The sequence below is a fragment of the Pseudophryne corroboree genome, chromosome 1, assembly GCF_028390025.1.
Source record: "Pseudophryne corroboree isolate aPseCor3 chromosome 1, aPseCor3.hap2, whole genome shotgun sequence".
Taxonomy (NCBI): domain Eukaryota; kingdom Metazoa; phylum Chordata; class Amphibia; order Anura; family Myobatrachidae; genus Pseudophryne; species Pseudophryne corroboree.
Window position 1 is genome coordinate 313604083 of NC_086444.1, and position 22562 is coordinate 313626644.

General features: G+C 45.9%; 1 protein-coding gene across 26 annotated transcripts in view; it reads left to right on the forward strand.

The window, feature by feature from the left end:
• Nucleotides 1-22562, forward strand: part of PITPNM2 (phosphatidylinositol transfer protein membrane associated 2) — a 545353-nt gene that overhangs the window by 407771 nt on the left and 115020 nt on the right. For 17 of the 26 annotated variants that reach the window (XM_063964525.1, XM_063964523.1, XM_063964527.1 and 14 more), the window contains 3 exons: nt 9243-9347; nt 12017-12084; nt 19722-19814. In XM_063964525.1, coding sequence (XP_063820595.1) covers nt 9243-9347; nt 12017-12084; nt 19722-19814 — 266 coding nt within the window. Of the gene's footprint in view, nt 1-9242; nt 9348-12016; nt 12085-19665; nt 19815-20749; nt 20926-22562 lie in introns of those variants that run through there. The other 9 variants (XM_063964534.1, XM_063964535.1, XM_063964538.1 and 6 more) reach the window with 5 other exon arrangements.

Here is a 22562-nt window from a genome sequence, read left to right on the forward strand (position 1 = left end):
GGCCCTTTGGAATAGAGTCCGCCTCAGGGGCAAACGCAGGATTTTACTGGGGGGGTATCCGTACAGGGTTGTTTAGAGTAAATGCAGGTTTCGTAGGGGAAGGGGTGGTGGGTGAGTTTCACACATATTACATAGAACACATTCATGTACACACACATAGAACACATACAAAGACAACCATATAACACATACACCTACACACACACACACACACACACACACACACACAAACACATATACAAATACATACAAATACACACACAGAACACAAACTCATAGAACACACCTACATATACACACACATAGAACACAAACACATAGAACACATACACACCTACATATACACACACACACACACACACACACATACAAAGTAATCACACATACACAAAGACACACATATAACACAAACACACAGAACAAGAACACACCTACATATACACACATATAACACTTACATATGTGATGCCCTGACGGTATGCCCCATGCTGGTGCTGTAGCCGGGCGAGGTGTGCTACCGCCGTTTAAGAGGATCTAATTGGGGACAAACAGACACTCTCCTAGTGTGGAGCGCGTGGAGAGACAGTCAACTGGGCACCAGGATAGCTGCCAGTGCGCAGTCAGTGCCGGTAAGAGCTGCACGGGCTGCAGTACAATGAGCAATCAGCTCCGAGGGTACCTGTAGGGAAAACTCTGCTGCTAGCTGGCGCTCCGGTCCTGACTCCCCAGTGAAAGTGATGATCCGGGACCGCAGCCGAGTAAAAGAAAAAAAGTTGGGCCATCAGTAGGGGTTTCTGGGTACTGAGAACACCCCCCCTCCCCCCCACTGCGTGCACTACTGAGCATATCCCTGGAAACCTTACATATTTAATATACAGTGGTTGGAGCTTGGCCTCTCGTCCCAGCATTTACAACACTGAGCAGGGCAGCATCAGAGGTGGGATGGGGCAGAGAAGAGGGCGGATTATTCTCCTCAGCGCCAACCTTTTGACAGCATCTATTCGGGACCGCGGCTGACTAAAAGAAAAAAAAAATTGGTCCATCAGGGGGATTTCTGGGTACTCAGAACCCCCCTCCTGTGTGCGCTATTGAGCCTATCCCTGGATATCTTACATATTTAATATACAGCGGGCGGAGTTCGGCCCACCGTCCCAGCATTTACAGTACTGAGCAGGGCAGCACCAGAGGTGGGACGGGGCAGAGAAGAGGGTGGATTATTCTCCTCAGCGCCAGCCTTTTGACAGCCCTGGAGGTGCGCCCTGACAAATATTGGCCGCAGCGGATGGTGCATGTGCTGTTGTAAGTCTAAATTTGCCAGAAAGTCCTTCAAAATGAAAGTTATAGCATGGGAATACTTGAAATTCCGTAGCGAAGCACGGGTATTCAGCTAGTGTTAATATATAAGCAATACCAAACGCCACAAACAACACTATTCCTATACTATACTTAAATATTTATAAACAGAAGAAATGTAATATGCTAACACTTGCAACAGTAATACACATTCACACCATAGCATCCCCTACACATTACTCTAGCCCCCAAGTGCACTGCCTTGGAATAATCCTGGACTCCTCCCTCTCCTTTAAACCACACATTCAGCACCTCTCACAAACCTGCCATTTTCATCTAAAAAAATATTTCCAGGATCAGACCCTTTCTGACCCAGGATGCTCTAAGACTCTTATCCACTCACTGGTCATCTCCAGACTGGACTACTATAATCTCCTCCTGACTGGCCTTCCTGACAAATACCTCTCTCCACTCCAATCTATCCTCAATGCTGCTGCCAGGCTCATTTTCCTCACCAAACGCACTACCTCTCCTCTCTTACTAGACCTTCACTGGCTCCCCTTCCCTTTCAGAATCCATTTCAAGCTTCTCACACTCGCTTACAAAGCCCTCGCCCACGCCTCTCTCATTTACATCTCTGACCTTATCTCCCTTTACACTCACACCCGTCCTCTCCACTCTGCTAATGCACACCATCACTCCTGACTACTGATTACTTCCTCCCACTCCGACCTCCAAGATTTTTCACGTGCTGCTCCATTTCTCTGGAATTCCCTACCTCTCCTTCTCAGACTCCCCACCTCTCTACAAAACTTCAAACGGGCTCTCAAGTCACACTTCTTCACCAAACCCAGCCATATCTCATCCTAACCCTCTGTTCCACGCTCTCTATGTACCCCATCTCTGTCACTCCTGTCTGTCTACCCCTCCCCTGGTGTACTAGTGCCTGCAAGCGTACTCGCTGTGACAGTCTGGGTTACTTGAAACATCTTATGTAAAAGCAGATTGGGGTGTAACATCCAGGTGATAACGGTGTCCTAGGGAATTTAGCCCCATTCTAGCATCATAATAGGACCCTGATAACAAAAAGAAAGTCTGTCCCTGTAAAAAAAAAAAAAAAATAAAGTGTAATCTGGTTATATTGTCAGTTTTAAATTTTTCATAAACCATAATATATGAGAAATGCGGATCACGTTTTCACTATTGTATAGCTTGGTGACCAAAAATAAACTGAGGTATGTATGATCTTGATGCGACATCAGGGAGAGGCGCAGTAAAGGAAAGCCAGACGCTTAACACTCAGCGTGTGCAGTGTGCAGGCTCTTCAAGTTCAAAGTGTATGTGTATATATATAATATATAATGTGTGTGTGTGTATATATATATCTCAGGACCAGCTGCTTCTCCCATTGGCAGGAATAAAGGTGTCAAAATATAATTAATATTGTTTTTACAGTGGAACTACAGGTCCCAGCAAGCGTAACCCGGCATGTCTGCACTTGGAGAACCACACGATTAGAGTCAGGTGCTCTCAGCCAATCTGCTGATGGTGCCATACAAACTGTTCCGCTGATTGACTAAGAGCGTTGTTATATGTGCGGACAGTGGCGGGCCTACATTTTTGGTGCCCTGATGCTTAAACTGTTATGGGGGTTCCTTCAAAAACAACAACAATAGGGCAACATTGGCCCAGGAGCTGCTGGGATTTGTGCTCTATAAATAGCATGCAACATGTATACATTTTAAACTGCAATTCACAACTTGGGAATTGTAGTTTAGGGGCCCCAAAGCTTAAGCTTCATTAGTTTCAATGTAGGTACGCCACTGGGTGCAGTTAAACATTATTTCTCTAACGTCCTAAGTGGATGCTGGGGACTCCGTAAGGACCATGGGGAATAGCGGCTCCGCAGGAGACTGGGCACATCTAAAGAAAGCTTTAGGACTATCTGGTGTGCACTGGCTCCTCCCCCTATGACCCTCCTCCAAGCCTCAGTTAGATCTCTGTGCCCGAACGAGAAGGGTGCACACTAGGGGCTCTCCTGAGCTTCTTAGTGAAAGTTTTAGTTTAGGTTATTTATTTTTAGTGAGACCTGCTGGCAACAGGCTCACTGCATCGAGGGACTAAGGGGAGAAGAAGCGAACTCACCTGCGTGCAGAGTGGATTGGGCTTCTTAGGCTACTGGACATTAGCTCCAGAGGGACGATCACAGGCCCAGCTTGGATGGGTCCCAGAGCCGCGCCGCCGGCCCCCTTACAGAGCCAGAAGGCAGAAGAGGTCCGGAAAATCGGCGGCAGAAGACGTCCTGTCTTCAACAAGGTAGCGCACAGCACTGCAGCTGTGCGCCATTGCTCTCAGCACACTTCACACTCCGGTCACTGAGGGTGCAGGGCGCTGGGGGGGGCGCCCTGAGACGCAATAATAAACACCTTGGATGGCAAAAAATGCATCACATATAGCTCCTGGGCTATATGGATGCATTTAACCCCTGCCAAAATACATAAAAAAACGGGAGATAAGGCAGCCGATAAAGGGGCGGAGCCTATCTCCTCAGCACACTGGCGCCATTTTCCCTCACAGCTCCGTTGGAGGGAAGCTCCCTGGCTCTCCCCTGCAGTCACTACACTACAGAAAGGGTTAAAAAAGAGAGGGGGGCACAAATTAGGCGCAGTATTAACTATACAGCAGCTATAAGGGGAAAAACACTTATATAAGGTTATCCCTGTATATATATATAGCGCTCTGGTGTGTGCTGGCAAACTCTCCCTCTGTCTCCCCAAAGGGCTAGTGGGGTCCTGTCCTCTATCAGAGCATTCCCTGTGTGTGTGCTCTATGTCGGTACTTTTGTGTCGACATGTATGAGGAGAAAAATGATGTGGAGACGGAGCAGATTGCCTGTAATAGTGATGTCACCCCCTAGGGGGTCGACACCTGAGTGGATGAACTGTTGGAAGAAATTACGTGACAGTGTCAGCTCTGTATAAAAGACAGTGGTTGACATGAGACAGCCGGCTACTCAGCTTGTGCCTGTCCAGACGTCTCATAGGCCGTCAGGGGCTATAAAGCGCCCGTTACCTCAGATGGCAGATATAGACGCCGACACGGATACTGACTCCAGTGTCGACGGTGAAGAGACAAATGTGACTTCCAGTAGGGCCACACGTTACATGATTGAGGCAATGAAAAATGTTTTACACATTTCTGATAATACGAGTACCACCAAAAAGGGGTATTATGTTCGGTGAGGAAAAACTACCTGTAGTTTTCCTGAATCTGAGAAATTAAATGAGGTGTGTGATGATGCGTGGGTTTCCCCCGATAACAACTGATAATTTCTAAAATGTTATTGGCATTATATCCTTTCCCGCCAGAGGTTAGGGTGCGTTGGGAAACACCCCCTAGGGTGGATAAAGCGCTCACACGCTTGTAAGGGCTCTATCCTCTCCTGAGATGGCCGCCCTTAAGGATCCTGCTGATAGAAAGCAGGAGGGTATCCTAAAATGTATTTACACACATACTGGTGTTATACTGCGACCAGCAATCGCCTCAGCCTGGATGTGCAGTGCTGGGTTGGCGTGGTCGGATTCCCTGACTGAAAATATTGATACCCTAGATAGGGACAGTATATTTTTGCCTATAGAGCATTTGAAAGATGCATTTCTATATATGCGTGATGCACAGCGGAATATTTGCCGACTGGCATCAAGTCTAAGTGCGTTGTCCATTTCTACCAATAGAGGGTTATGGACACGTCAGTGGTCAGGTGATGCGTATTCCAAACGGCATTTGGAAGTATTGCCTTATTAAGGGGAGGAGTTATTTGGGGTCGGTCTTTCAGACCTGGTGGCCACGGCAACAGCTGGGAAATCCACGTTTGTACCCCAGGTCGCCTCTCAACATGAGAAGACGCCGTATTATCAGGCGCAGTCTTTTCGTGGATAAGCGGCCAAAAGGTTCCTCATTTCTGCCCCGTGACAGAGGGAGAGGAAAAAGGCTGCAGAAATCAGCCAGTTCCCAGGAACAGAAACCCTCTCCCGCCTCTGCCAAGCCCTCAGTATACGCTGGGGCTTTACAAGCAGAATCAGGCACGTGGGGGGGCCCGTCTCAATGAATTTCAGCGCGCAGTGGGCTCACTCGCAAGTAGACCCCTGGATCCTTCAGGTGATATCTCAGGGGTACAAATTAGAATTTGAGACGTCTCCCCCTCGCCGTTTCCTAAAGTCGGCTTTACCGATGTCTCCTTCTGACAGGGAGACAGTTTTGGAAGCCATTCACAAGCTGTATTCCCAGCAGGTGATAATCAAGATACCCCTCCTGCAACAGGGAACGGGGTATTATTCCACACTGTTGTGGTACCGAAGCCGGACGGCTCGGTGAGACCGATTCTAAATCTAAAATCTTTGAACACTTACATACAGAGGTTCAAATTCAAGATTGAGTCACTCAGAGCAGTGATTGCGAACCTGGAAGAAGGGGACTACATGATGTCTCGGGACATCAAGGATGCTTACCTTCATGTTAAAATTTACCCTTCTCACCAAGGGTACCTCAGGTTTATGGTACAGAACTGTCACTATCAGTTCAGACGCTGCCGTATGGATGGTCCACGGCACCCCGGGTCTTTACCAAGGTAATGGCCGAAATGATGATATTCCTTCAAAGGAAGGGAATTTTAGTTATCCCTTACTTGGACAATTCCCTGATAAGGGTAAGATCCAGGGAACAGTTGGAGGTCGGTGTAGCACTATCTCAGGTAGTGTTGCTGCAGCACGGTTGGATTCTCAATATTCCAAAATCGCAGCTGGTTCCGACGACTTGTCTTCTGTTCCAAGGGATGATCCTGGACACAGTCCAGAAAAAGGTGTTTCTCCCGGAGGAGAAAGCCAGGGAGTTATCCGAGCTAGTCAGGAACCTCCTAAAACCGAGCCAAGTCTCAGTGCATCAATGCACAAGGGTTCTGGGTAAAATGGTGGCTTCCTACGAAGCAATTCCATTTCGGCAGATTCCACGCAAGAACTTTCCAGTGGGACCTGCTGGACAAATGGTCCGGGTCGCATCTTCAGATGCATCAGCGGATAACCCTGTCACCAAGGGTTATCCGCTCATCTTCTAGAGGGCTCATCTTCTAGAGGGCCGCATCTTCTAGAGGGCCGCAGATTCGGCATTCAGGACTGGGTCCTGGTAACCACGGATGCCAGCCTGCGAGGCTGGGGAGCAGTCACACAGGGAAGGAATATCCAGGACTTATGGTCAAGCCTGGAGACATCACTTCATAAATATCCTGAAGCTAAGGGACATTTACAATGCTCTAAACTTAGCAAGACCTCTGCTTCAAGGTCAGCCGGTGTTGATCCAGTCGGACAACATCACGGCAGTCACCCACATAAACAGGGTGGCACAAGAAGCAGGAGGGCAGTGGCAGAAGCTGCAAGGATTCTTCGCTGGGCGGAAAATCATGTGATAGCACTGTCAGCAGTATTCATTCCGGGAGTGGACAACTGGGAAGCAGACTTCCTCAGCACGACCTCCACCCGGGAGAGTGGGGACTTCACCCAGAAGTCTTCCACATGATTATAAACCGTTGGGAAAAACTCGACAGGTATTGCGCCAGGTCCAGGGACCCTCAGGCAATAGCTGTAGACGCTCTGGTAACACCGTGGGTGTACCAGTCAGGGTATGTGTTCCCTCCTCTGCCTCTCATACCCAAGGTACTGAGATTGATAAGATGGAGAGGAGTAAGCACTATATTCGTGGCTCCGGATTGGCCAAGAAGGATTTGGTAACCGGAACTTCAAGAGATGCTCACGGAGGATCCGTGGCCTCTACCTCTAAGAAGGGACCTGCTCCAGCAAGGACCCTGTCTGTTCCAAGACTTACCGCGGCTGCGTTTGACGGCATGGCGGTTGAACTCCGGATCCTGAAGGAAAAAAGGCATTCCGGATGAAGTCATCCCTATCCTGATCAAAGCCAGGAAGGATGTTACCGCAAAAACATTATCACCGCAATTGGCGAAAATATGTTGCGTGGTGCGAGGCCAGTAAGGCCCGACGGTGGAAATTCAACTGGGTCGATTCCTACATTTCCTGCAAACAGGAGTGTCTATGGGCCTGAAATTGGGGTCCATTAAGGTTCAAATTTCGGCCCTGTCAATTTTCTTCCAAAAAGAACTAGCTTCAGTCCCTGAAGTTCAGACGTTTGTAAAAGGGGTACTGCATATACAGCCTCCTTTTGTGCCTCCAGTGGCACTTTGGGATCTCAATGTAGTTTTGGGTTCCAAAAGTCACATTGGTTTGAACCACTTAAATCTGTGGAGTTAAAATATCTCACATGGAAAGTGGTCATGCTGTTGGCCCTGGCCTGGGCCAGGCGTGTGTCAGAATTGGCGGCTTTATCCTGAAAAAGCCCTTATCTGATGTTCCATTCGGACAGGGCGGAATTGAGGACTCGTCCTCAGTTTCTCCCTAAGGTGGTTCCAGCGTTTCACCTGAACCAACCTATTTGTGGTGCCTGCGGCTACTAGGGACTTGGAGGACTCCAAGTTGCTAGACGTTGTCAGGGCCCTGAAAATATATGTTTCCAGGAGGGCTGGAGTCAGGAAATCTGACTCGCTGTTTATCCTGTATGCACCCAACAAGCTGGGTGCTCCTGCTTCTATGCAGACGATTGCTCGTTGGATTTGTAGTACAATTCAGCTTGCACATTCTGTGGCAGGCCTGCCACAGCCAAAAATCTGTAAATGCCCACTCCACAAGGAAGGTGGGCTCATCTTGGGCGGCTGCCCGAGGGGTCTCGGCTTTACAACTTTGCCGAGCAGCTACTTGGTCAGGAGCAAATACGGTTGTAAAATTCTACAAAATTGATATCCTGGCTGAGGAGGACCTGAAGTTCTCTCATTTGGTGCTGCAGAGTCATCCGCACTCTCCCGCCCGTTTGGGAGCTTTGGTATAATCCCCATGGTCCTTACGGAGTCCCCAGCACTTAGGACATTAGAGAAAATAAGAATTTACTTACCGATAATTCTATTTCTCATAGTCCGTAGTGGATGCTGGGCGCCCATCCCAAGTGCGGATTGTCTGCAATACTTGTACATAGTTATTGTTACAAAAATCGGGTTATTATTGTTGTGAGCCATCTTTCAGAGGCTCCTCTGTTATCATGCTGTTAACTGGGTTCAGATCACAGGTTATACGGTGTGATTGGTGTGGCTGGTATGAGTCTTACCCGGGATTCAAAATCCTTCCTTATTGTGTACGCTCGTCCGGGCACAGTATCCTAACTGAGGCTTGGAGGAGGGTCATAGGGGGAGGAGCCAGTGCACACCAGATAGTCCTAAAGCTTTCTTTAGATGTGCCCAGTCTCCTGCGGAGCCGCTATTCCCCATGGTCCTTACGGAGTCCCCAGCATCCACTACGGACTATGAGAAATAGAATTATTGGTAAGTAAATTCTTATTTTAATAAACTATGGACTATTTGGGGGAGATTCTACTCTCTGCAATAGCTGTAAGGTGCATCTTGGAATGGTCATACAAAGGCACTTTGTGACAAGTAAAGTCACTAACTTTTTCTTGCACCCAGTAGAGGTGTGCAGGGAAATTAGCAATGTTTGGGTACTGCAATATACAATGATGTGCCCTGCAGAAGATCGTGAATTGAATCTCGTATGATTAAGAGTTTGTGTAGCCACCTTTTGTGGCTTAGTCTGCTGAAGAAATGTTCCTTGTGGGATGCTGAACTAGTAACTCTGGGCTTCATGTACTGTAGTCATACTGCATATCTCCTACTTGTACTCTAGAATGTGATTAGCATTTTCAGCAAGCCTGTGATTGACATATAACATTTGGACTATGAAGCTGTTGGTACAGTATTGTGGGTACACTTGTGAATATGGCTAGATTTAGTCTGTCTGATCTTTTTCTTGGTCTTGTTTTTTCTTTATTATCCTTGTGTTTAGAAGATTTGTCAGACAATGAGGAAGTGCTACCTAAAGAAATTACAAAATGGAGCTCAAATGACCTCATGGACAAGATTGAAACGGCTGAGACTGACGAATTACGAGGTAATAATAAAGATTTTCTATCAATGGAAAATGAAACCACAGCTTTCATTGTGCCTAAAACAAGCAATACAGTATGTTATAAGAGCTAACAGGGAGTTGGTTAAATGCAGTTTTTTTTATATTTACATGTGAATATAAAATCATCTGAACTGTGAGGGAAAGCATTTACAAAAACAAAATAGCTCATTGCATCTTATAGTACAGTGGCTATACTACATGAACATGGAATCATATTTGATTATAAGAAAGGCAGAGATTAAATATAAGATGCTTGTATTTTGTAGGTCATGTGATGTTAGCATTTACATTTCTTTGCTGCGGAAGTTTATTTTTCAGGCAATACTTCATGGTATTACTTCACTGGATTCTTTTTTTTTTTTTTTTTTTTTTTTTATAAACATTTTTTATTGAGACACTATAACATCACAAATCTGACCGAAGGTTATGGCCAGAGCAGAAATTACGAATAGAAAGGAACATTGCTACAGAAAAAAGAAAAGTCATAATATTTGAGTAAAACATTACTTGTAGAAACCAATCTGAGTCACTGTAGTATATTTTAATCTAAATGGTGAATATGGCGATTCCCGGAGTGAATGTTTGCCTGGTATACCCTATTCGGCCAGATCCACAGGTGGATCCTAAGCTGCGAGTCTCGTGAGGTACCAGGTAGTATTTTTAAGACTAAAATGAATTTGCTGCCTCGTAGTAAGAGAAAGGGAAGCAATATATGAGTCCCAGAGAGTAAAGAAACGGTTCAACCTGTTTACCTTTATTTACAATAGCTTCTACCCAGTCCATTTTGAATAGAAAATTAAGCTTGGACAAGAATAGGGGGATTTGTGGGGGGGTGGCATCAATCCAACCCAGAAGTATCGTCTTTTTCCCTGCCGTGCTAAGGGCTAAAAGCAATTGTTTAATTTCTAAAGTCATACGGAGTGAAGGTTCAGAAACCCCCAAAATAGCCCATTCAGGGTTGAAAGGCACATATGTGACAAGTTTAGCCTCAGCATAACGCCAAATGAGATGCCAGAAAAACTGTATGATGGGACAGGCCAAAAGACAATGATAGTTAGCGGCTTCCGCTTGGTGACACTTCAGACGGGTATGTGTGTCAGTGGTTCCCATGCGGAAGCGCCGAATAGGGGATAGATAAGTACTATGGTATATGTTCAGGAAAAGTTCAGTGTACATACTAACTTTTAGAACTTATCGTGAATATAAAAGGGACTTTTATCTTCACTGGATTCTAATTCTTTTACTTTTATTTTATTTTTGTTTTGTAATCTATAAAAATGACCAAACTATGCATCTCATAAAGGAATCTGTTGTAGTGACAACTGAACATGGACTCATTTTCGTAAAGATACTGTTTGTGGTATCGGGAGGGGGGGGGGGGGGGGGGTTCATGAAATAGCAATAAAGAGAGAAGGTGGGGTAAGTGGGAGCGACACATTTTTTAGTGCTAATGTATGTTAATTTCAAATGACTCCATTAAGTTATGTACTTTTTATATAATGGACCTGGTTCACTACACCTTTAAGTGTCCAACAAATAAAAATTTCTGTCTATCGATATCTTTTAGTAGAATTAAGAAAACAAAAAACAAACACAGAAAAATCTGACCGTATAAGGTTACTAAACATTCTAGTTTTTGTTTTTAAAATCAAAATGTAACATAAGGACACCTTTAACTCTTTCAAAGAAACAGTTTCAATATAATGTATGTCCATAACATAAGGAAATTGATACAAAGAAAAGTGTATTTTACATCTGCAATCGTACTGTCTGTGCTCAAAAACATTCCAAAGTATACAGTAAGTACTGTAATATACAGTTCAAGCACTTTTATTCAAAATGTATTAAATATTCTTGTAATTAGCTGAAAATGAAGGCAGTAAGTGTGTAAATGGAGGGTATCCGGTTGATAGATCTACATTAAAAAGGTCTACAGCAGTGGTTTTTAAACTCTGTCATCAGGACCCCAAACAGTTGGTGTTTTCCAGGTCTTCTCACAAAATGACAAGTGAAATAATGAACTCCACCTGTGGATCATCTAAAATGTGTCTGTGAGTAATGTATGCACCTGTGCTCTTCCTGGGTGACCTGGAAAACGTGAGCTGTTTGGAGTCCTGAGGACAGAGTTTGAGAACCAATGGTCGAATACAAATGATCGACATGTATTAGATTGACAGGTCAACATGGTGAAAAGATCGCTGTGTAAAAGCTAGACAGCACAAAAAGGTTGGCATTGCAATGGTTTAACACACACCTGGTCCACGCAAGTTTTTTTTTCTTTTTTTTACTTTTTTCATCCTGTACCGACCATGTCGACTACAATTGGGGATAGTAACCTGCCAGAAGTGTGGCGAGCAACCATTTTTGCGTAAACCATGACCACGTGGACCTTTTAATCCTGTCAACCTTTTTCATGTCTACCATTTGGAGTCAAGCTTTTGACTGTAGACCTTTGTAATGTAGATCTATTGAACCACACCCAAATGGAAAACTCTTCCGTGTTTGAAATGTAAGTCTATTTTTTTTCACATTATTTCTCTTGATATTTTTTCTCTGTTACATTGGTTATAATTGCATTATAACACAAATAATCTGGTATAAACGTCTGCAATAAGTGTTAATATGGTTTTGCTGCAATACTTCCTCTTTAGATGATTCCTATCAAGAAACTGCAGAATATGCTGTCAGTTCCAGTGTGGAGGGATTAAGTATAATGGAGGTAGGTGTGTCAGAGTGTACCTGGGTTACCTTGTCCTGGCCCAGATTATTTCATGAATGTCTGATGAAATTGTGTCTTTCCAGATATGTGCCTTTTGGCTCCATGTTATTCCCAGATGTTGTATAATAGGGTTGTTTTGTCATAGGAACTGGCTTTGGACACTGAAAGACTTGGACATCATTGCTCGGTGGTTTTCAACCTATGTTTTGCATGTTATTTACATGCAATAGAGGCAGACACTTTATGGTCCATTTTAAGTGTAAAGAAAATAGTTACAATAAATACGCACTGCCCCCTCTGTCCGTGGCAGAATTTGTTTATTAACTGCATAGGCAAAACAGAGTAATTATAGAGCTCCTTAACAAAATGTAACATAGAAAATGGCAAACGCCCTGTAAATGAATCAGTTAAACCGGCCATAACTGGGCTATGTTTGATTAATCCGTAAAATATTCATTACAAACATTCTAATCCTTGAAAAAAATGTGTTATTGCAATTGATAGACAATCATAATAACAGTACACCTATGCACAATACATCACACAGCTTGTGGCAGGTAAGTAGTGTATTGTGCAGTACTTGACGGTGATGCTTGTGGTTTTATCTGGCACTGATTGCTCCTCACATTGGTTTAATGAAGTCTGTATCTCATCAGCCTACTTCACTAATCTGAATCAATGCAACTGGATTCATCAGTCAACTACTGTACATGTGGCCAAATAGCATTTCCATGTTTCACGTCTATCGCTATCCTCTGTTCTACAATAATTCAGCTAGTATGGCTTTTTTTAGGTTCATAAATAATATGTTTATTTAACAGTTACATTTTATACGAAGCATACACTGTAAAATATAGTATGGACTTATCTGATGATTTCTTTGTGGGTGGCCTTCTAATGAGGCAGGCTGGGAAACATTAAACTAGATGAGTGGTGTGACGCCTTCATTGTTGTCAGTGGCTGAATGTCTTTGAACATGATAGGATATGAATACAGTTAACACAATGTATACATTTTACACTCTCTCTCTCTCTCTCTTTCTCTCTCTCTATGGGTGCTAAATTAAATCACATATCCACTAATTCATTTCAGTATCCCTCAGATAACTGACTGTCCCAGCACACCCACAGTTAATATTTAAATGAAGTAAAAATAAATCTGACATGTAGCAGTCAGGCTTAATCCCTTAAACCAGAATATTCATTTTACAGATTGTCATACTTCTGTTATGTTCTTATATATCTTGTGTGCCTGGTGAGTTATGCTAATCTGTAAGTGGAATATTCCGTTTTATTGGTCTACTTCCAAGCACTGTCAGAGTTATTTGTTTATCCGAGATGTGTACTTATTTATGTTAGCAATTTGCGCTGCTCCATTCCTGTTTCAGGCATTGGAAGACTTAGGTCAGTCCGCTCTATAACAGTCGTCCATTTTTATCACTGGCACTGTGCTAGAATGCTCTTGACTTTATCTGTCTCATCTTCTCTCTTTCCCTAACGCTTTCTGCATATTATTTTGTATAGATTACACCGTTGCTCACTTTAATATGGGCTATTTATAATTCTGAATTGATAAAGCCAGAGAGACATTCATCATGAAAGTCCCAGTATCGTGACTTTATAGAGGAGTAGTTCAGCTCTCGTATTTTGCATGCATCTTGCGCCTGCGTTTTCCTTCCTATTAACAATTCAGTTTCTGGAGGAAAGTGAGCAGTATGCATTATTAGAATCCTGCTGAGAATGCAGGCTTTGCTGGATGCAGTAATAATCCAATAAGAACGATTAGATTTGCTTAGTGATGGCCATGCACACATGTATATGTAACTCGCTGCGAAGATTAACACCATTTCTCTAACGTCCTAGTGGATGCTGGGGACTCCGTAAGGACCATGGGGAATAGACGGGCTCCGCAGGAGACATGGGCACTTTAAGAAAGAATTTAGATTCTGGTGTGCTCTGGCTCCTCCCTCTATGTCCCTCCTCCAGACCTCAGTTTGAATCTGTGCCCAGACGAGCTGGGTGCTGTTCAGTGAACTCTCCTGAGCTTGCTGTAAGAAAGTATTTTGTTAGGTTTTTTATTTTCAGGGAGCTCTGCTGGCAACAGACTCCCTGCATCGTGGGACAGAGGGGAGAGAAGCAGCCCTACTCTTTGAAGCTAGGTCCTGCTTCTGAGGCTACTGGACACCATTAGCTCCAGAGGGATCGTACACAGGATCTCACCCTCGTCGTCCGATCCCAGAGCCGCGCCGCCGTCCCCCTCGCAGAGCCGGAAGACAGAAGCCGGGTGAGTATGAGAAGCAAGAAGACTTCGAAATCGGCGGCAGAAGACTCCGTTCTTCACATGAGGTAACGCACAGCACTGCAGCTGTGCGCCATTGCTCCAAACACACCTCACATACTCCGGTCACTGTAAGGGTGCAGGGCGCAGGGGGGGGGGGGGGGCCCTGGGCAGCATATGGACCTCTGTTGTTAAAAGTACTCATATATACAGTTGGGCACTGTATATATGTATGAGCCCCCGCTAAAAAGATATGTATTTTAGCGGGACAGAAGCCCGCCGTCGAGGGGGTGGGGCTTCTCCCTCAGCACTCACCAGCGCCATTTTTTCTCCACAGCTCAGCTGAGAAGAAGCTCCCCAGGCTCTCCCCTGCAGTTCACGGTAGAAAAGGGTAAAAGGAGAGGGGGGGGCACATAATTAGGCGCTAAAAACACAATATACAGCAGCTACTGGGTTAACATTAAGTTACTGTGTTATTCCTGGGTTATATAGCGTTGGGGTGTGTGCTGGCATACTCTCTCTCTGTCTTACCAAAGGGCCTTGTGGGGGAACTGTCTTCAAAAAGGGCATTCCCTGTGTGTGTGGTGTGTCGGTACGCTTGTGTCGACATGTCTGATGAGGAAGGCTAGGTGGAAGCAGAGCGGGAGCAAATGAATGTGGTGTCTCTGCCGACAGCACCGACACCTGATTGGATGGATATGTGGAAGGTTTTAAATGATAATGTTAATTCCTTACATAAAAGGTTAGAAAAAGCTGAAGCCTCAGGACAGTCAGGGTCCCAACCCATGCCTGATCCTATGTCGCAGAGGCCGACAGGGTCTCAGAAGCGCCCACTATCCCAAATTATTGACACGGATACCGACATGGATTCTGACTCCAGTGTCGATTACGATGATGCAAAGTTACAGCCAAGATTGGCTAAATCCATCCGTTATATGATTATAGCTATTAAGGATGTGTTGCACATCACAGAGGAAACCCCAGTCCCTGACAAGAGGGTTCATATGTATGGGGAAAAGAAGCCGCAGGTAACTTTCCCCCCTCACACGAGCTCAATGAGTTATGTGAAAAGGCTTGGGAATCTCCAGATAAAAAACTGCAGATTTCCAAAAGGATTCTTATGGCGTATCCTTTCCCGCCAACGGACAGGTTACGCTGGGAATCTTCCCCTAGGGTGGACAAAGCTTTGACACGCTTATCCAAGAAGGTAGCCCTGCCGTCACAGGATACGGCTACCCTCAAAGATGCTGCAGAGAGAAAACAGGAGGGTACCCTGAAGTCCATTTATACACATTCAGGTACCTTACTGAGTCCGGCAATCGCGTCGGCCTGGGTGTGTAGTGCTGTAGCAGCATGGACGGATACCTTATCTGAGGAACTTGATACCTTAGACAAGGATACTATAATTATGACCCTGGGGCATATTAAAGACGCTGTCCTTTATATGAGAGATGCTCAAAGAGACATTAGCCTACTAGGTTCTAGAATAAATGCTAAGTCGATTTCTGCCAGAAGGGTCCTGTGGACTCGGTAATGGACAGGTGATGCCGACTCAAAAAGGCACATGGAGGTTTTACCTTACAAGGGTGAGGAATTGTTTGGGGAGGGTCTCTCGGACCTGGTCTCCACAGCTACGGCTGGAAAGTCAAATTTTTTTGCCATATGTTTCCTCACAGCCTAAGAAAGCACCGTATTACCAAATGCAGTCCTTTCGATCACAGAAAAACAAGAAAGTCCGAGGTGCGTCCTTTCTTGCCAGGGGCAGGGGCAGAGGAAAGAAGCTGCACAACACAGCTAGTTCCCAGGAACAGAAGTCCTCCCCGGCTTCCACTAAATCCACTGCATAACGCTGGGGCTCCACAGGCAGAGCTAGGCCCGGTGGGGGCGCGTCTCCGAAAATTAAGCCACAAGTGGGTTCACTCCCAGTTGGATCCCTGGGCAATAGATATTGTGTCTCAGGGATACAAGCTGGAATTTGAGGAGATGCCCCCTCACGGATACCTCAAATCGGCCCTGCCAGCTTCCCCCTTAGAGAGGGAAATAGTGTTAACTGCAATTCCCAAATTGTATCTTCAACAGGTGGTGGTCAAGGTTCCCCTCCTTCAACAAGGAAAGGGTTATTATTCGACCATGTTTGTAGTACCGAAACCGGACGGTTCGGTCAGACCCATATTGAATTTAAAATCCCTGAACATGTACCTGAAAAGGTTCCGGTTCAAGATGGAATCGCTGAGAGCGGTCATTGCAAGCCTGGAAGGGGGAGATTTTATGGTGTCTCTGGACATAAAGGATGCATACCTTCATGTCCCCATTTATCCACCTCATCAGGCGTACCTCAGATTTGTGGTACAGGATTGTCATTACCAATTTCAGACCAAGGTAATGGCGGAAATGATGGTACTCCTGCGGAAGCAAGGGGTCACAATTATCCCATACTTGGACGATCTCCTCATAAAAGCGAGGTCAAGAGAGCAGTTGCTGATCAGCGTAGCACGTTCTCTGGAAGTGTTACGGCAACACTGCTGGATTCTAAATATTCCAAAGTCGCAGTTGGTTCCTACGACTCGTCTGCCTTTCCTGGGCATGATTCTGGACACAGACCAGAAAAGGGTTTATCTCCCGATAGAGGAAGTTCAGGAACTCATGACACTGGTCAGGGACCTATTAAAACCAAAACAGGTGTCAGTGCATCACTGCACTCGAGTCCTGGGAAAGATGGTGGCATCATACTAGGCCATTCCCTTCGGCAGGTTCCATGCGAGGATCTTTCAATGGGACTTACTGGACAAATGGTCCGGATCACATCTTCAGATGCATCGGTTAATCACCCTATCCCCCTGGGCCAGGGTGTCTCTCCTGTGGTGGCTGCAGAGTGCTCACCTTCTCGAGGGCCGCAGATTCGGCATTCAGGACTGGGTCCTGGTGACCATGGATGCAAGCCTCCGGGGGTGGGGAGCAGTCACACAGGGAAGAAATTTCCAAGGTCTGTGGTCAAGTCAGGAGACTTGCCTTCACATCAACATCCTGGAACTAAGGGCCATTTACAACGCCCTACGTCAAGCAGAGACCCTGCTTCGCGGTCAACCGGTTCTGATTCAGTCAGACAACATCACCGCTGTGGCTCATGTAAACCGACAGGGCGGCACAAGGAACAGGGTGGCGATGGCGGAAGCCACCAGAATTCTTCGCTGGGCGGAGAATCACGTAAGCGCACTGTCAGCAGTGTTCATCCCAGGGGTAGACAACTGGGAAGCAGACTTCCTCAGCAGGCACGACCTCCACCCGGGGGAGTGGGGACTTCATCAAGAAGTCTTCGCACTGATTGCAAGGCGGTGGGAACCGCCACAGGTGGACATGATGGCATCCTGCCTCAACAAGAAACTACAGAGGTATTGCGCCAGGTCAAGAGACCCTCAGGCGATAGCTGTAGACGCCCTGGTGACACCGTGGGTGTTCCAGTCGGTCTATGTATTTCCTCCACTTCCTCTCATACCCAAGGTGTTGAGAATCATAAGAAAAAGAGGAGTGAGAACAATACTCATTGTTCCGGATTGGCCAAGAAGGACTTGGTATCCAGATCTGCAAGAAATGCTCACAGAGGACCCGTGGCCTCTTCCTCTAACACAGGACTTGTTGCAACAAGGGCCCTGTCTGTTCCAAGATTTACCGCGGCTGCGTTTGACGGCATGGCGGTTGAACGCCGGATCCTAGCGGAAAAAGGCATTTCGGATGAGGTCATTCCTACGCTGATAAAGGCTAGGAAGGACGTGACAGCTCAACATTATCACCGTATATGGCGAAAATATGTTGCGTGGTGTGAGGCCAGGAATGCCCCTACGGAGGAATTCCAGCTGGGCCGTTTCCTTCACTTCCTACAGTCAGGAGTGACTTTGGGCCTAAAATTGGGTTCCATTAAGGTCCAGATTTCGGCCCTATCCATTTTCTTTCAAAAAGAGCTGGCTTCTCTACCTGAAGTTCAGACGTTTGTGAAGGGAGTGCTGCATATTCAACCCCCTTTTGTGCCCCCAGTGGCACATTGGGATCTTAACGTGGTGTTGAGTTTCCTGAAATCCCACTGGTTTGAACCACTCAAAACGGTGGAATTGAAATATCTCACTTGGAAGGTGGTCATGCTACTAGCCTTGGCTTCGGCTAGGCGTGTGTCAGAATTAGCGGCTTTGTCACATAAAAGCCCCTATCTGGTTTTCCATGGGGATAGAGCAGAGTTGCGGACCCGTCCACAATTCCTGCCAAAAGTGGTTTCATCTTTTCATATAAACCAACCTATTGTGGTGCCAGTGGCTACTACTGACTTGGAGGATTCCGAGTTGCTTTTTGTGGTCAGGGCTTTGAAGGTTTATGTAGCCAGAACGGCTAGAGTCTGGAAAACAGACTCTTTATTTATCCTGTATGCTTCCAACAAGCTTGGTGCGCCTGCTTCAAAGCAAACTATTGCTCGCTGGATCTGTAACACGATTCAGCAGGCTCATTCTGCGGCTGGAATGCCGCTGCCAAAATCAGTTAAGGCCCATTCCACTAGGAAGGTGGGCTCTTCTTGGGCGGCTGCCCGAGGGGTCTCGGCATTACAGCTGTGCCGAGCGGCTACTTGGTCAGGTTCAAACACTTTTGCATAGTTCTACAAGTTTGATACCCTGGCTGAGGAGGACCTTGTGTTTGCTCATTCGGTGCTGCAGAGTCATCCGCACTCTCCCGCCCGTTTGGGAGCTTTGGTATAATCCCCATGGTCCTTACGGAGTCCCCAGCATCCACTAGGACGTTAGAGAAAATAAGATTTTACTTACCGGTAAATCTATTTCTCGTAGTCCGTAGTGGATGCTGGGCGCCCGTCCCAAGTGCGGACTTCTTCTGCAATATTTGTATATAGTTATTGCTGCAATAAGGGCTATGTTATTGTTGCATCAGGGTTGAACTGATGCTCTGTTGTTGTTCATACTGTTGACTGGGTAAGTTTATCACAAGTTATACGGTGTGGCTGGTATGAATCTTGCCCTGGATTACCAAAATCCTTTCCTGGTACTGTCAGCTCTTCCGGGCACAGTTTCTCTAACTGAGGTCTGGAGGAGGGACATAGAGGGAGGAGCCAGAGCACACCAGAATCTAAATTCTTTCTTAAAGTGCCCATGTCTCCTGCGGAGCCCGTCTATTCCCCATGGTCCTTACGGGGTCCCCAGCATCCACTACGGACTACGAGAAATAGATTTACTGGTAAGTAAAATCTTATTTTCTCTTAATCATTTTATAGGGTAGTTGTTTTACTTTTCACTCTTTTGCTTGTACCTGCAGTTTCTTGTTTCCAAACCAATATGGAGACTGAGTTGTGTTTGTGCTTTTCTGTGCAGAGGCACACAGCTGTTCTCCATGCACAAGTCATTCCCAGCATTCCAGCTGTCACTGTCACAAATGTCATTACGAGTTCCACAGCACTGACTGCAGTAAGTACAGTAAGGAGTGGCGACTGTAGGTCAGACCCGGTGTGTGTTCTGTTTGCAAAACATTGAGTAGGTACTAAGCCGTGGCGAGGCAATAAAACAGCTTGATGCATATGTCTATAAATGTAAAGGAAATAACAAAAGCTTTGTCTGTTTTATTAACTTGTATCTTGCCTGCGTGCTGCATGTTTTGATATGCATTTAAAGGTGGTGAACTTAGCAGGCTTTCACAATAAAACTGGGCACTGTTTTCTGTGATCACATTGCTTATTGTCACATAGTAGATGTGTTCATGCCTTTATTAATACTCCTAACATGGCTGTATGTTTCTGACCTTTCCAACCTGGGTTAGTTCATTAAGATGTCTTACACTGGTAGTTAGGGACTGTTGAAGTCTGGCATATGCTGAACGTGCTCAGGCTTTATATATGGATTTGTTTTGTTGCACGTGTTGCCAGTTGCAAAGTGATTTCACGCTGATTGCTGGAGTGAGACTGTGTGTGCTGCTGTTTATCTCAAGAGATAGAGATCCTGCTGAGATACTGTCACAATATACCCTAAAAAGGATCACTAAACCACTAAAACTGAAGATTGATCCATGAAGGTAAAGTGCCCTGTTCAGTGTTACCCTGACATTCCACTGCAGCTCTTTTAAAAAGTAAAATACATTGTATTACATTCCCATAGTGCTCTAATGAGATCTGAAGCCAGTCACAGAGATTTGTGCTGCTGACATCACTGGCCTTACCTCTGTGTGTGAATCTACCAATCCACACTGTGCATTTGTGCAAGGCATGCCTGTGAGTCACTGTCTGCCTCTTCTAACATGGCAACCTGCTGCACGACGGACATATGTAAAGAAGTCATTTCATGTGTATTTTTTATCTTTGAAATACATTTCCACTGACCTAACATTTAGCCACATATTTTCTCTCCAGTCAATCCAAAATGATGTTGCCACTCTTGTGTACATCACCCACCACTATTCTGCTGCTTCTCACTCCAGACTGACTGCCTGCCTACATTATCTGTACTCCTCATCCCATGTTTTCTAAACAAATCACAAGCTAATTTATCAATGTTAGTTAGGAAAGATTATTACACGGATGCCTACAATAGTCTTCCAATAAATCCAGTTACAGTTGTATAGGGTCAGGTATGATATTTTTGTAACAGACATATTTTATATGTTTAAAGTACAATATACTGTACATGTATTTGATGATTTTGAATACGACACTGTAATGTAACATTTCCTGTTTCTTTTGCTAACGTGTGCCGTTGCGGCCCACATAGGATTTAGGGTTCCACCAGAGCCTTCATATTCTGTCCAAATAAACTAAAATCAGTAATCCTGTATAGGTCTTTTTCTCTTTTTTTAGTAAGTCTTCTTTTCTTTAAATGGCGAGTTAATTACATTTTTATGGATTTGCTATCCTTTTTACTAATCATCTCCTTTTAAAAACTCTACGGAGGGCATGACCAATATGGCCTCCAGTTTCAAACACCGATTCTGAGCTCTGCCTGCTCTGGAAGAGAGAGGAGGAAGATTTTATAGTGCACAGAGTGTTCCAAAGCCTCTCTCCTCACTACATCATGTGCTATGTCACTGTGGCTGCACATAACACTACAGTTATAAACAGTGGTGCAAGTAGAAAAAATGTCTTATGGGTACTGTGTGCGCGCGCGCGCAAAAAAAGGGTGTGGCCAAATGCCACATGGGGCGTGGCCAATGTAAATGGGGCGTGATACACATATGGGGGAGGGGCAGATACACGTATGACCCCAATAGTGCTAGATACACGTTGCCCCACAGTGCCAGATATACATTGCCCCACAGTGCCAGATACACATTGACTAACAGTGCCAGATACACATTGCCCCACAGTGCCAGATACAAAAATGCCCCCAGAGTGCCAGATATACATTGCCTCACAGTGTCAGATACACGTTGCCCCACAGTGCCAGATATACATTGCCCCACAGTGCCAGATACACATTGCCCCACAGTGCCAGATACACAAATGCCCCCACTGTGTCAGATATACATTGCCCCCCGTGCCAGATACACAAATGCCCCTACAGTGCCAGATATGCCCCCAGTGCCAGATATCCCCCAGTGCCAGGTATACATGCCCCCCCAGTGCCAGATATCCCCCAGTACCAGGTATACATGCCCCCCTGTGCCAGATATCCCCCAGTGCCAGGTATCCCCCAGTGCCAGGTATATATGCCCCCCAGTGCCAGATATCCCCCAGTACCAGATAGAAATGCCCCCCCCAGTGCCAGATATCCCCCAGTGCCAGGTATACATGCCCCCCTGTGCCAGATATCCCCCAGTGCCAGGTACATATGCCCCCCAGTGCCAGATATCCCCCAGTGCCAGATAGAAATGCCCCCCCAGTGCCAGATATCCCCCAGTGCCAGGTATACATGCCCCCCTGTGCCAGATATCCCCCAGTGCCAGGTATATATGCCCACCAGTGCCAGATATCCCCCAGTGCCAGATAGAAATGCCCCCCCAGTGCCAGATATCCCCCAGTGCCAGATAGGAATGCCCCCCCCCCCCCCCCCCCAGTGCCAGGTATAACATGCCCCCCCCCCCCCTTCCCTGCTCACCGCTGCCCGCTGCCGTCCAGTGTGAGGGAAGGAGAGCGCAGCCTGTGCCTCTCCTTCCCCTCAGTCTCCGGCGGGTGTCTCACAGTTTAATTCAGCAAAGATCCGTGAGCCAATCAGAGCTCGCACCGCGAG